The sequence below is a fragment of the Clavispora lusitaniae genome, assembly GCF_014636115.1.
Source record: "Clavispora lusitaniae strain FDAARGOS_655 chromosome Unknown tig00000078_pilon, whole genome shotgun sequence".
NCBI classification, from domain to species: domain Eukaryota; kingdom Fungi; phylum Ascomycota; class Pichiomycetes; order Serinales; family Metschnikowiaceae; genus Clavispora; species Clavispora lusitaniae.
Genome location: NW_027093977.1, coordinates 1485254 through 1499654, shown reverse-complemented (window position 1 = coordinate 1499654; position 14401 = coordinate 1485254). Strand labels below are relative to the sequence as shown.

The following is a 14401-nucleotide window of genomic DNA, read 5'->3' as shown; positions in this document are numbered from 1 at the left end:
TTTCCCGATCTCCGTCTTTCAAACTTCGAATCTTTTGACACGGCCCGGTCCTTTCGAGAGCCAATTTTTATGATACTCTGCAATGGACACGTACCAAAGCTGAATCTGTTTCTCAATAGTCTTCATACTGGATTCAGCTTTCCTAAACAACTGAGTACATTCTTCTATTAGTTTGGGAGTCGTTAGTTTGGGTACAAAGATGGCGAGAAATTGACACCATATTTTTTCAGGACTAACAGACAAGGCAAGGAGGTGGAACAACAATGGCTTGTAGTCTCCTTGTGATGCTCGCATCGCTAACTTCGTACGGCGAATCTGAGTTGCCACAAGATAGGCGTTCTTGTCGCTATCCCGAATGCTAGGAATGAATTCATTTTCGATAAACTCACGAGTATAGAACATCAGCTCCGGAAAGAAAACCTTATTCTCAAGAAGATGTTTGATACACATATGAAAACATTGTTCCATACAGTTCAGTACCTGTCGTATTGACTCTTCCAGTCCAGAGAAAAATTTTTCGTATTCCTCCCTTGGGTGAGTAAAAAATTCCTCCCCAGAAGGGAATGTTCTCATGAACTTTTTCTTGAAGCAATAGTACCATTCTTGTAAGTGGTAATGCTTCTCTATTTCAAATGGGTTGAGATCTTCGATCACACAACGGCCCATAACATGTTCAATAAGTCGTGCAGTAAAAGCAGCTGAATACACACTCACAATTGAAGCTGATGGACCAGAGAGTTTCTTATAGGACTCCTTAAAGGACTCATCCAGAGACGACCTGGAGACAGGTGGCGTAGTAGCAGTAGATGCAGTGGACATTGGTAAGTGTTTGATTTAAAGATATATCGGGAGAGAAAGGCATCCATCTCAGAGAATATGATCTTATATATCCGTGAGAACTACAGTGAAACCTTCTTGACGCATTAAGGGGCGATATGTATCCCTGTAGTTTCAGATTCTGTAAGATAATGATGAAACTGTTGTGGAGTAATCGTGCATATTGCATGTAAGAGAAGATGGACATGGCCTGTACCAACGATCAATTTCATGCAGTTGATGAGTTGGAAATAGTAGTCGTGACAAAGACTCCAAGACCCCAAACTTGATTCTAGTAGAGACGTCGTTGGAATCAAATGAAATGATAATCTTTGCCTTGATCATCCACGCTTCACAATATTGGCGCATATATTTTTCTCACTTTTCCAATGTAAGATCTTCCACATACAGCTTTTGAAGTTGAAAACATTGCTGTCGGATCGAGCCGTTACCTAGTAGAGACCAAGGCAGATTTCAGAGAGTAGATTTCTTGCCTGACAAAAGCAGTAGAAAACAACATGTCTAATCCACATCGCATTCAAGAAGCGAGAACAACGATTCCAACACCTGTTCAGCATGTGCCCGGAGCCCGTTATGGAAGGTGTCGCTGGTGATGTACTGGCGCAAGTTGCGGTCGGCGAAAAGCGTCCGTTTCACGGCCATTGTCAAGTCGAAATCAACATACTGGTCATGGTAGTAAGTAGCAGAAACGATTGGAACGTCGTTCCAGGTGAGCGAGCGCAACACAGCCGGGTTGTACAATGGGGCCCAGTCCTTGCGCTCGTGCAAAAGAAGCGCCAACTCCTTGACCTTTCGAAGCTCCGTGTAATCGTCGAACATCAGACGGTACACCATTTCGCCTGTGAAGTATACCGGTTCCGAGGACCGGAGAAGCTCGTCAGAAACGACAAAACGAGTGTTTTCAGGCTCGTAGCGCATTCTGTCCGCCGCCCACCGCGATGCCGTCCCTTGCTCACAGTAAATGGCCTCCTGGAACAAAGCGTAGATGATATTTGTGTCAAAGGACATGTCGTTCTGGATTGCGTTCAAAGACGCATACGTTGGGGCGCCAGCGGTCTCTATCGCATACCAGAGCTCGGTAACAAGCACGTGGAGCCCGTCTGTTCCCTTGTGGGCGCCCATGCGGAGACCCAACAGTTGGAAACGCTCGACAGACAAGATTCCGCCGTTGGGCAAAACCACTCTGTTCTGGCGCAAGTACGCCACAATGGCCCGCACACGCGCCACATCCTGCGGGTACTTGTTGTAGTAGTGGGCGTTGCGCTCTGCTGTGCGTTTGTAGGTCTGGCGATAAACGTCGTCCGGGGTTTTCCCAATTGGCGGAACGCCGCCGGTCACGAGCACGTGGGACACCAGCGCTGCAAAAAGCGACAAGTAGGTGAAGCAGCAGAAGCCGCCGTAGCTCTGGCCGATAAGCGCCCACGGCTGCGAGCCGAAAAGCGCCCGTCTCACCTCTTCCATGTCCCGCACGATATTGTCTGCCCGAAAGTGCAAGAGGTATTGTTCTGCGTCCTGCGGCGACATGGACGCAAGAAAGTAGGCCTCGATGGGGCTGCTGAGCCCCGTTCCCCGCTGGTCGTAGAAAATAAGCGTGTAGCCCTTGTCGAGGAAGATTTTGGTGGAGGCGTCATTCGACGGAATGGGACACGAAAACCCGGGGCCGCCTTGTAAGTACGCGAGCGGGCGGACGTTGGGTGGGAGCACCACACTCTGTTTGTTGGAGTTGTTGTTGTTGGAGCCGTTGTTGTTGGTATTGTTGATGTTGGCATTGTCGCCGATCTTTGAGTGTTTTTGCACAATGTTGGCGACAATGGAAATGGATTTGCCGGGCGACGCGTAGTCGAGCGGAACATCGAGCTTGATTCTCTGCTGGAAAAGCCCGTCAGCAACAAAGGAGTCCACTAGCGTATAGGCCATTTTGGATATTCTGAGGTTCATGGAGAGGCGCGAATGGGGCGGCCGCGGTGTTTTATAGGGCGGCCGCGGAGTTTTATAGCGGCTTCGGCCCGTTCCAACTGAAAGCCGTTCGCAGTTAGGCGCCGCGCCAAATCAGGGCGCGGCTCTGTTTGTAGCCCAAACATAATGACAGATGAGAGGGAAGAGGAAGATCAGTGAATTGTGGATCAGATTATAGATCAGATTATAGATCAGATTATAGATCAGATTATTGATCAAATTATAGATCAGATTATTATTGATCAGACTATTGATCAGACTATTGATCAGATTATTGATCAGATTATTGATCAGATTATTGATCAGATTATTGATCAGACTATTGATCGGACGAGTGTAGATGGATATCAGATGTATGAGGAATGTACAAGGGTTCAGGCAAAATCGGCTAGAATTAAGAACAAGCGAATACAAGAATTGAAGAAAAATAAGAGGTAGGCGCTCAGCCAGCCAGCTTCGCCGGCCCGATGTCGATAACTGCTCTTACAGGTCAAGAAAAGTAGTGTTGGCCTGGTATTTTGTTTTCGGTTCGAAGGCCGTTGCGACATAAGACGCTGGCGAAATCATGTACATTTTCATTTTGAGTCTCTGTCATTTTCTTCAATTAATCAATGAGCAGTAACCAGTTTAGAGCAATGATTACGCAATTGTCATGAGATTCTGCTTGGTTTACAAGTCGGCACGGGATCTTTACAAATGTATTTAAGATTGATAAACGTGGTTGGAACATAGCACAACTTAGTGTCATTTGAATTGTGGAAGATCCTAGCGCTGCAATGAAGTATATGGTTTATTCTCTAGCCAAAAATGTGCAGATACAGCACGATCCAGGTCCAAACGTTTTCATCTATTAAGCTGCCTCTAGATACCTTAAGCTACCTCTAGATACCTTAAGCTACCTCTGGATACCTTTAGCTGCCTCTAGATATTCCCTTAAGCTGGCTTAAGCTGGCTCTAGACCTTAAGCTACCTTTAGATACCTTAAGCTGGCTCTAGACCTTAAGCTGGCTATTACACGTAGAGCCTGGTCCGATCTAAGAATCATGCCCGGCCACATAGAGACAGCCTATAACTAGCACCATCAGCTTCCTCGACTAGGCCCACTCTGGTTTCGGTTCAGGCTTGCCCCGGTCTCTGCCTCTGCCCCGGCCACGGAAATTGCCTCTGCCGCGGCCACGGAAGTTTCCTCTTCCCCGTCTGACGGAGGCCTGGCCAAAAGTGTCCATGTTGAGCGAGCGCTCTTCATTCCACCGCATGCCGTTTCCTTCGTTCACCGACATGCTGTCGAAGAAGCCCTTCTCCTTGCTGTACACGGGCTTGTGCTCTGCATGTTCCTTTTCGAAGCGGGCGTTGGCCGACTCAAAGTCAAACGCCGTGTCGAACCCCGGCTGGGCGTTTTCGCTGGTCTGCGTCGCCGAAGCACGGTCGGCGGCCGTTGCTGAAGGCTGCGGGCGGGCAGCGCCGCCAGAAACTGCCGTAGGGCGTGCGCCAGAAACACCAGAAGCTGGTGCCGCCCCAGTCTGGGCCGGAGCCTGAGCCGAAGTCTGCGACGGAGCCTGGGCCGCAGCCGGGGCCGCCGAAGGTGTCGGGCCCGCACGCGAGCCGTGCGTAGGCTCTCTGTGCTCCTGTTCCCGGCTTTGCAGTCTTTCTTGCGGCGAAGCCTCGCCAGGATGGGCGCCAACTTGGTCCACGGGCACGTCAATCACCGACAAGTCCTTGACGTCGGAGCCACGGAACACCACGTGCTCATACACGTCGGCGCCGGGCAAAACCTCGGCCTGGGGCTGGCCCACTTGTGCCATTCTTCCCTCGGTGCCTAGCGACCGCACCTGCAGGAGGGCCAACGTGGCGTCTTCGGCATTGATGTTCTCCAAGACGCCAACGTAGCGAAGGCCCTTGTTGGAGATCAACGAGATGGTTTTTCCTATGTACTGGGACATGGCGGAAAATACAAGAAGGTGGAGTTTGAAACGTTGGTGGGTGGGGCCCGCACACCCGTACACCAGGCTTATTCGTCTGTTTGGGCCCTCCGATATTTGGCCCTTTTGTCTGTTTTGGGCATTTTTTGGAGGATAGGGCGGTAATTCCGGGCTGTATAGTGGTAGAAACGGGCCTGCAAATGGAAAAGAAGGTTGTGTGGCTCACAGAGAAGGTACAAAGAGGAGATGGAAGTTGTGCTGTGTGCAGGACACCGATTTACGTAGTCAGAGGAAAACGAACCGTTAGGGTAGTGGGAGAAGGATATTGATTTATTATTAATAGCTGTAGAGATGTTGTGGAAAAGCATGATTTCAATTTTTTTTGTTTTGCGTACGGACGTAAATTGCCAGAAAGACGCACATTTCCAGATATATTGAGAAGCGCAGGCCAAACCAAGTGCAATATAATGTATCGAAAAAAGGAAGAGAGGAGAAAAATGGGAGAAAAAGGGATTGGATGAACTATAAACGGAGATACAGCGTTGAATGAAATGCTCGATAGATATCCAGGAAAGAAGAATGTCCCGTGTGGATTATAGTAGGCAAGTAGCAGAATATGAGCCTGAAAACCACAGTAAAAGACATACGTTTAGTTTTCTATGCTTGCCTGGTAGTCTTCTATGCTTACGTGGTAGTCTTCAATGCTTACCTGTCTTTTATTATTTACCTGGTAGTCTTATGACTTACTTCTACGCTTCTATCACTGTGGATTCAGACCAACAAATCAGATCAAAGACCACTTCTTCCCACCAAGCCGCATGGCCAGGCTCATGAACCTAACAGAATATCCTAAGCCAACAGACAAAAGTGTAGGCTAAAAATGCGAGTCATCATGGTAATGAATCAGACCTATCTGGAAAGCGCATCTGAACGGTTTCACTCTCGCTTTTCTATTCCTTTCTTTTCAACTTTTTTTTATTCCTTTTATATACTTTTACTTTTTTCGTGGACCAACACATGGGTGATATACAATCATTATTCAGTCTAATCGTAGCTGGATACATCGTAGTAATCGAGCTGGTCTGGTATAGAGCATTATCACCACTTTTCCGCGCATCAACTTCCAACTACACCAACGATGGAAGCCAAAACAGACGAAACAACAGGGCCCATGGCTGGAGAAGAAACAGCACAGGAGCCGGTGCAAGAGCAGCCGCAACACACACCTACGCCATCGGAGGGCGAAAGCAACGAAAACTTCGAGCAACAAAGCGACAGTGAGCAGAAACAAAACGCCGAAGCGCAAGAACAGCTGGAGCCGGACTTTGAGCAGGACATTTATGCGATCCGAAGCCACAAGAACGGCGGCGAAGGCGTGACACGCAAAAAGGTGATTCGAAAAAGCGCCAGAGACGAAAGAGAGCGGGACATAACGCCTGCTGTCGAAAGTTACGGCGACAACTCTGGCGCCGAAGGGTACGAGGACCCGCTCACGCAGCGCAGAAGACAGTTGGAGGAGAAAATGGACCTTGCCGTCAAGTCCAAAACAAGCAGACGGAAAAAGGCCGACGAAGACGACTTGGAGCGCATGCAAGACGACCGCATCGACCACTTGAAGAACAAAATGATCGAGGCCGCCAACTTGGACGTGGAGAAAAACTCGCAGGGCCAGATCGCCACGGAAAAGTTGAAGATGTTGCGCGAGGTCATGGACACCATGACTAAGGCGGACTTGGCCATTCTGATTTTGGACAACAACTTGCTAGAGGCGGTGCGCTTGTGGCTCGAGCCCTTGCCAGACGCCTCCATGCCCGCCTACCAGATCCAGAAGGAGTTGTTGCAGTCGTTGGGCGCCTTGCCCATCAAAACAGACCACTTGGTGGCCAGTGGCATTGGCAAAGTGTTGGTTTTCTACCAGCGCAGCAAACGGACAGAGCCCAGCTTGAAGAAGATCGTCGACCGCTTGATTGGCGACTGGACGCGGCCCATCTTGAACAAGTCCGACTCCTACAAGGACAGGACCATCAAGTTCCACGACTACCACAAGGCACGTTTTTCGAACCAGTTGCGGTCGCTGCGCAAGAAGCAAACAGAAGCCAAATCGCTCTATGAACAGCAGGCCGAGCGCCGGAACAGAGCGGCCATTCCGGCGGCTCGAACAACAGCGTACAAGATTGCGCCTAAAGTCGATCCAAGTTTGTTGATGCGCCAACAACGTGGAGCAGGCGAGATGTTTACTCGGATCAACAGAAAAATGACCGGGGCCAAGAAGAAGTCGGTGAAAAAAGCCGGGCCTTCGATCGAGGGCAAGAGTTTGTCGATGTAAGATACACGAACTGCTTCGAAGAGTTATTATGAATCATCGCATATGTTGATTTTGTGTCTAATGAATGCAACTAGGCTCGATGAAGAGTGAATGTGGCTTTTCTGATTGTGCCATGAACCTGAATCGAACCTCACTGATTTCGACGCCGGTGTTCGTTTGAACTGAATGACGTTTATAGACTCCGTGAGTTGGCCAAATGCAAGTGCTAAAGAACCGAACGGTGAATGAGTGATTGTATTTCCTATAGTTGATACTTCGTAGTATTCCTCTGTTAATACTGTGATGTCGATAATACTACCATAGTAATTCGTTCTAGTAATACTGTGTACTTGTTCTAGTAATACTGTGTACTTGTTCTAGTAATACTGTGTACTTGTTCTAGTAATACTGTGTACTTGTTCTAGTAATACTGTGTACTTGTTCTAGTAATACTGTGTACTTGTTCTAGTAATACAGATAGTACTTGTTCTAGTAATTATGATGGTACTTGTTCTAGTAATACTGTGTACTTGTTCTAGTAATACAGATAGTACTTGTTCTAGTAATACAGGTAGTACTTGTTATAGTAACCGATGGTACTTGTTCTAATACTTATAGTACATCGTTAAAGCCGTTTGAGATGACAAATTCTCTGCTGCAACGGTTCTCTACAGTTTCATGGAATAGCACAACATTTGAGAATCTCGACTTCAGACTGTAGAAGTCTGTTTTACGTGGTTGCGTAGTCATGCAATGCTTAAACTCGCGACTGAATCTCCACTTCAATAGCTGAGACAGGATGGACATCATAAGGACTGACAAGGATTGATCCATCAGAGCTGATCGACAACAGAATTAATGATCCATATCAGAGCAGGATTGATCATCAGAGCAGGATTGATGATTTACGTATTTGCAGATTTATTCAGCTTGCCTGTCAAGACATCCGTTGAGCCTCAGCACCTTGACAGATCGTTCTACAGCACGTCAGTGTAATCGTAGTATTATGAATGGGAGTTTATACAGTGGACAGGACACAAAACCAACTTACGATCTTGGCTTTTCCTTCTTTTCCTTCCACAAAGCCAACAAGGAGACACCAGAAACCTTGACAACCTTGAATCTGACACCTGGAATATCACCCTTAGCCTTACCTCTTCTACCGAAACCAGCCAACAAGACTTCGTCGTTCTCGTCGACAAAGTTCAAACAACCATCGTTTGGCACGAAAGCAGTAACCTTCTTACCGTTCTTGATCAATTGCACTCTGACACACTTTCTGATAGCAGAGTTTGGTTGCTTGGACTCGATACCAATCTTTTCCAACACAATACCCTTGGCGTGCGAGGATCCACCAAATGGAGAAGACTTGAAGGCAGTACCCAACAATCTAGACTTGTAAGCTTGGTCGGCCCATCTGTTGTTTCTTCTGTGGACTCTCAACTTTCTGGCCGAGTTAAGACCTCTTGGTTTACCGTTACCCATGTTTGATTAGTATGAGGAGAATGAGACTGGAAAAAGTTTTGTGGGTTTTTTTTTCCAGGCTTTTTTTCCGCGGGTGCGCGAACCAGCGGATGGATGGGTCACGTGCACACCATCGCCCAGGGCAAAAGCAGCAGTATATGCGGGAGTGCAGGTAGGCTCTGGCGCGGGATTCTGTCACGTGAATAGGGCACGAGCCCTAGACACCAGAGGCCATTGTCTGGAGGAGTCACCATTTGGCCCCATTCTTGAAATACCGTCTGCATCTTTATGATGGATTAATAGTAGGAAATATACAGAATATGGTACATGATGACTTAATAGTAGTAGGAATATACAGAATATGCTATATGATGAATTAAAAGTAGTAGGAAATATACAGAATATGCTATATTACTACAGGATGAAGATTACTCGTATCAGTTATAGTGGGCACTTTAGTCCATCCAAGACCGTATTAGGAGCCACTACTTTAGTGGTATGAAGACATGTCAATTGTAATTGGGCTATCACTGGAATTTGTCTGATGTTGTATTCATTTCAAGATAGATTTTTTCTATACTCCACGAATATTCTGTTTGTTAGTTCACATACTGACGAAACATTCAAAAGAGACTAACTTATGCCGTTCATTTAACATTTATAGTCGAAGATGCTAGCAGAAACCATGACTTAAACAGGAAAGTAGCCCGTTACTTACGATTCTTTGTGAGAAATTTCATACTGGTTTTGTTGGCTCCTGCTATTCTTCAAGAGATCGACAATCCATTCAGGAATAAATCATTCATAGTGGAAAGGTCTCAGTAGTCCCAACTCACCATATCACCAAAAAAATTAGCAATTCTTTATCATCTATTCGATAGGCTACAGAAAGTTAGTAAACACGATAATGGAATAATGTATAGTCGCGGATGATACAGATACGATAACGGAATAATGTGTTGTGACAGGTTCAGCACAACAGAGAAAACAGAAACAGAATAAAAATGCTATGGTCAACATGACATCATCATTTGACGACTGGCACATTAAATCTAAACAAACATACCAGTCTTTCAATGATCGCCATCCATGTCTTCTACGTCACAGAGAATGATGGATTATGCAGCATAGATCAACGGTCACAACACTTTGATAAGGTGACTCAGATTGGATAGGTGTACCTAGAATTGACGTTCTTGAGGTTTCTAATTCCATGACTTTTCAAAAGTTTCGTGGGATACCCTCAGTAAAATATGCAATCCATTGGACATCAATCCAATCTTGCCCAACGGTGTTGAAAGTCCCATGCCCTATAAGTAGTTGACATGCAATGGTAACAAACATACGTAGTCAATCATGAGTTCGGCGTGACAAAACATATCGCTCTGATTCAACGCCAAAACCAACCTAGTCGGAGGATATCTATGCCTTCACCAAAGACCTCCGCCGCTTCTGAAGACTTTTAAGTGCAAGCAAAAACAACATGTCAAGCTGGTCCTTAAACATAAACAACAAGCCTTGGACAATGACGCCTTTGAGTAACTGCGGTCCAATGCCCTTGTATAAACCATGAAACTTTTCTGTCTTCCACAAATGTTCCAACGCATGCGTAAAACTATCAAACTTTATTTCATCACCCTCATCCACAGCTGCTTCAGCCTTTCCATCCTTTGGAGCTGGATGATGCTTTTTCTGAAGCATGGCCTTGGATACAATCAAGGGCTGGGTGGCAATAGTGGCTAAAGACTTAGCCAACATACCAATGCTAAAACTTTCTAAAGGTCCCAAATATTGCTTATCGTTGTACAATATTTGCCTCAAGCGTTCAAAAGAACCATATGTGATCGACGGATTAATGCACAAAACCAAAGACACGTTCAAGCCCTTCCAGAAGCCCTTTATACCATCATGTACATAAACTTCCTTGATCAATTGATACAATGACCGCCGGTGCTTGTCTGTCTGTTGCTGTGTCGTCACAACACCAATAGGCATGGTGAAAAGTTGAGAAATGGCCGCCGCCAAAGCTCCCAAGAACAATTCGGTAGCAGTCAGGTGCTTATGAGATGCATTCTTGCTTGTCAAACGAGCAAAGACACGCCGGACGATGGTGTACCAGTAAAAATAGGAAAAGTTCTGCGCTGTTGTGCCGACGATTGAAGAGAGCAAGCCGTGGTACCAGCCCAACACACCTTTTTTCTTGTAGATTTTGTGCAAAACATCAAGAGCACTCTTATATTTCAACTCGTTACCTCGCTGCAGCTGTTCCCACAAGTGTTCGCTGCTTGTGGATACACTCCGGCCCATAGCCATTGCCTGGGCGGAAGGATCACGCTTTTTCACTTGCGTTTGGATAATGGTTTTGCTCAAGTCTAGGGGATAGACAAGAGTGTTTGCAAAAGCAGACGCTAATGCACCACTAGCGGCTTTTTCAAGAGGTGTGAGATGAGGCATGCTGTGGTTTGGATGCAACTGATGATTTCACAATGGCTCGATCTTTAAGAAAAGGATATAGGAGTATACGGCCAAGGTGACCAGAAAGAACAATTTCGCAGTAGGAAGCTCCTTTTAAGCAAAAAAAAAACTAGTCACAAAGCTCCACAAGATGGTCCTTCCGGGTCAAACTTGGCCCGAGGATATATAGTTTACTCCACATGCTGAGGCAAGTCCGAGGAAGAACCCCACTCCTACACACAGGTTGAGACGCGCATGTTTATTTTCCGTCATTATTATCTATCGTTTTTTTTTTTTTTTTTGGCGTCCGCGACCTCTATATATACTAAATATGGCTGCAAAAAAAATAATCTTACAGGGCATATAAAAAGCCTTGTTGTCGCTCCTAAAAATTCACGAGAATTTCAAATTTTCCTAGTAGAAAAAACAACTGCGTGGGGCCGTGCAGCGCTTTCTTTCGTAGTTTAAGTCCATTTGAAAATGTGCCGGTCCGTTCCGCAGCTTACCAAGAGATTCGTCAAGACGTTCAAAGTTTTAATTCTTCCTTCATGACCAGACAATTCAGCAGAAACTTTTCCGCTCGAAAGATCGATGCCTCGGATCACCCCGTCGTCTCCTAAGACCCACAAGCCTGTACCATCTGGTCTCCAGTCTAGAATGGCTTGGCTGTACTTGTCTTGAGGCGACAAGGTATTGAGGTTGGCAATGATTTGGTTTCGCTGAACAGTTTCTTGTGCAGCAATGCCGACTTGCTTCAATGTGACTATGACTGCTCGCATGAAAGGCTCATGCGAAGTACCAACAGCAACCAACGGCACGTTTTCACCGCTTTGGTGAATTCTTACACACATGGGCGTGAAACCAGCAGCGGAAAACTCCGCGTCATTGAGTGCAATACGACAATCGAGAGACAACTTCTGCTCCTCGCCCATGCAAAGAACATCCATCAATGTGATTTCACTCTTGCCCACGAGGACTGTGATTCTGTCTTTATAAACGCATGCATCCATACACGAACCCTGATTCGCCAACTTGAAGGGTTCGCCCACAGGGCATATATCGTCGTCTTCAATTTTGAAAACTTTGACCAAATAGTCCCAGCCCAAACTGACCAAATAGTCCTGCTCCCTCCAGCTGACAACTTTGACGTCGACCACAAGACGAGCATGGATCTGCCTTTCAGCTTCAATGTTCAATTCCAGCATTCCATGGGAAAATTTGCACAAAAAGGCTTTTCCCTGCATGCCGCATAATACCACAGCATTACTTGTCACTGCTATCTTGCGGATAACGACATCTCCTATGACGTTCTTGCGCCTGAACACTTCGGAGGAGGACTCAATGTCCACAACCACCAATTCTCTGGCAGACGTGGCTAATATGAGGTAATTCTTGTTGTCAAAGTGCATGATTGCACTGTCGATGACCAAATCGTCTATTTTGGCGATTTCATGCGACACATTGGGAAAAGGGACGGCCCACTCCTTGAACTGCTTCTCTTTTATAGATCGAAGCTCTTCATCAAGAATCTTATCGTGGGAATCCTGGACTTGTGGTTCAGTAGAAAGATATTTCAACCGATCTGTGATGATGTCCGTTAGCGATTCGTCATGAGGCAATTCAGTAGTTATTTGCTTGCCATGTTCTGCTTCAAACGTTTTGAGAGTCTCCAAGTACCCATTGTCTTTGAGGAAATGAGCCACGAAGCTATGGACAGACATGGTACGAAATGGGAGTCTACATGATGTTTTCTAGTTGTCGCAATATGTGTTTATGTGCCGTCTATGATACATGATTAAGAACCATCAAGGTTTGGAAGTGGTACACCAAAGGCTTTACAGTAGTCTGAGGTTTGGTTATTTGTCCAGTATTGCAACGAAACGTCTTTTTGGGAATTATCTGGCGCACACTTCTGGAAGTTGGAAGGTACCTTAAGGTCAAGTTTTTCGATTCTCGGTATCTCGCGAGAGATACTCTCTTCAAGTTCATTGATAAGACCTTTGATGCGATCAAGATGTAAAAGATCATGTGGATTGATAGAAGACCATACGGAGAAATTTGTACTCACAAAATCTTCCACGACCTTGTTGACAGCGATGCTCCTGGCATCATGATATAAGCCAGAATCATGGTAGATAGAGTTTTCTGTCAACGGATCGATGTCTAAAACCTCTATAAATTTCCTTCTAGGCAAGCATTTGTCGAGAGCCAAGAAATGTGTTGTTTTTGCAATTTTTCGGCGCTTCACAGAATTGTTCATTGATTGTTGAGCACCCACGCTATCGTCCAAATCTAGAAGAATCTCAGAGGAGCCTGCAGATTTTGGATTTGCGCTACCTGGATTAGTATCTGACTTGGTTTCAGACAGGCGGTCTAAATTTTCATCCATGTCTATTTTAATTTCTGACAGATTTTCTTCAATATCTAGTGTGATTTCGTTAGAGGCTTCTTTTAACGTGGGCTGGACTTCTGACCCGGTAGATTTATCGCAGGATACTTCTTCGTCCATATCTAGCATGATCTCTCCAGACTTTTCAGGCGGGGTTTCACGAGAATGATCTCCGTCAACTTTTTTCTTCAAGTATGCCTCTTCGTCAACTCCAAATTCCTCGGCATGTTTCACATTTGCCACGAAGCGGGTGTGTAAATGCAGAGAGAACCAATAACGTGGCTTCAATCTGCCCAATGCATTTCTGGCAAGAGGTGAGCCTAGGCGTCCCGAATCCATGTCCTTACGGAAGAATGGTTTATGCCGAAGTAGTTGGGCACAGTTACCCCATTTCCAGATGTACTGTGGCCAATCGTGAGACACAACAATATCGCTAGTCAGGCTCAATAGAAGCTTGAGGTAGTTTTTGGGCACAACATGATAAACGGACTTGATTGTCTGGTCTGAATACGGGAGGGCATAAGTCGGAGCATTCTTCTTTGACATGGCACTGATGAACGAGTGGTAGTTCCATATTCCGCTTATACCGCTGATTCGAAGTCCCTTGAACCACACAACACCATAATGGCCCAAGTAGTAAATGTTAGGGGCCACCCAGCCTCCATACTGAAGCTCACGCAAGTACAGCAGGCACTCATGGTTCCCACCAATGAATACTGTTAAAACTGGAGCCTTTTTCTCCCCAGAGTAGTATCTGTGGAAATCCCCCATTTTCAAGTACTTTCTTGGAACGCTCATGGTTTCGAGATCAGCCGAGTTGCGGAGCGCCTCGAAATCTCCACAGATGATGAGCAACTCTGCCAGGGAGGGCACATTGGCATAGATTTCATCAAGGTCGCCGTGGCAGCATCCTTCCACTACTACCTTGACCATGTTCTACCTCGTAGGACATCCAAATGAGCCCCGCACTACTAGGACCACAGATGTTTGCCCCAATGAACAAGAATAGCAGAGTATCTTAGGGCGGTCGAAGACAATACAGAAAAACAATTACCACAACTGTGCGTCATGATTCGT

General features: G+C 46.1%; 8 protein-coding genes across 8 annotated transcripts; 1 reads left to right on the top strand and 7 right to left on the bottom strand. All coding sequences in view use genetic code 12, as the record gives it.

Moving 5' to 3' along the window:
- Positions 1-18: 18 nt before the first annotated feature.
- On the bottom strand, positions 19-819 carry FOB63_002886 (uncharacterized protein; the record flags this gene model as incomplete). Its single annotated transcript, XM_002616048.1, has 1 exon — positions 19-819. One exon carries the CDS (start codon positions 817-819, stop codon positions 19-21), a length of 801 nt encoding a protein of 266 aa, XP_002616094.1.
- A 519-nt stretch (positions 820-1338) lies between these two features.
- Positions 1339-2775, bottom strand: FOB63_002885 (uncharacterized protein; the record flags this gene model as incomplete). Its single annotated transcript, XM_002616049.1, has 1 exon — positions 1339-2775. The coding sequence occupies one exon, from the start codon at positions 2773-2775 to the stop codon at positions 1339-1341; it is 1437 nt and encodes a 478-aa protein (XP_002616095.1).
- Positions 2776-3887: 1112 nt separating this feature from the next.
- FOB63_002884 (uncharacterized protein) lies at positions 3888-4733 on the bottom strand (the record flags this gene model as incomplete). The annotated part of the gene is made up of 1 exon (XM_002616050.1): positions 3888-4733. One exon carries the CDS (start codon positions 4731-4733, stop codon positions 3888-3890), a length of 846 nt encoding a protein of 281 aa, XP_002616096.1.
- Positions 4734-5850: 1117 nt separating this feature from the next.
- On the top strand, positions 5851-7038 carry FOB63_002883 (uncharacterized protein; the record flags this gene model as incomplete). Its single annotated transcript, XM_002616051.1, has 1 exon — positions 5851-7038. One exon carries the CDS (start codon positions 5851-5853, stop codon positions 7036-7038), a length of 1188 nt encoding a protein of 395 aa, XP_002616097.1.
- Positions 7039-8064: 1026 nt separating this feature from the next.
- On the bottom strand, positions 8065-8502 carry RPS23A (40S ribosomal protein uS12; the record flags this gene model as incomplete). The annotated part of the gene is made up of 1 exon (XM_002616052.1): positions 8065-8502. One exon carries the CDS (start codon positions 8500-8502, stop codon positions 8065-8067), a length of 438 nt encoding a protein of 145 aa, XP_002616098.1.
- A 1401-nt stretch (positions 8503-9903) lies between these two features.
- On the bottom strand, positions 9904-10935 carry ANT1 (Ant1p; the record flags this gene model as incomplete). Its single annotated transcript, XM_002616053.1, has 1 exon — positions 9904-10935. The coding sequence occupies one exon, from the start codon at positions 10933-10935 to the stop codon at positions 9904-9906; it is 1032 nt and encodes a 343-aa protein (XP_002616099.1).
- A 464-nt stretch (positions 10936-11399) lies between these two features.
- FOB63_002880 (uncharacterized protein) lies at positions 11400-12656 on the bottom strand (the record flags this gene model as incomplete). Its single annotated transcript, XM_002616054.1, has 1 exon — positions 11400-12656. The coding sequence occupies one exon, from the start codon at positions 12654-12656 to the stop codon at positions 11400-11402; it is 1257 nt and encodes a 418-aa protein (XP_002616100.1).
- A 74-nt stretch (positions 12657-12730) lies between these two features.
- DBR1 (RNA lariat debranching enzyme) lies at positions 12731-14257 on the bottom strand (the record flags this gene model as incomplete). Its single annotated transcript, XM_002616055.2, has 1 exon — positions 12731-14257. One exon carries the CDS (start codon positions 14255-14257, stop codon positions 12731-12733), a length of 1527 nt encoding a protein of 508 aa, XP_002616101.2.
- Between the last annotated feature and the right edge of the window lie 144 nt (positions 14258-14401).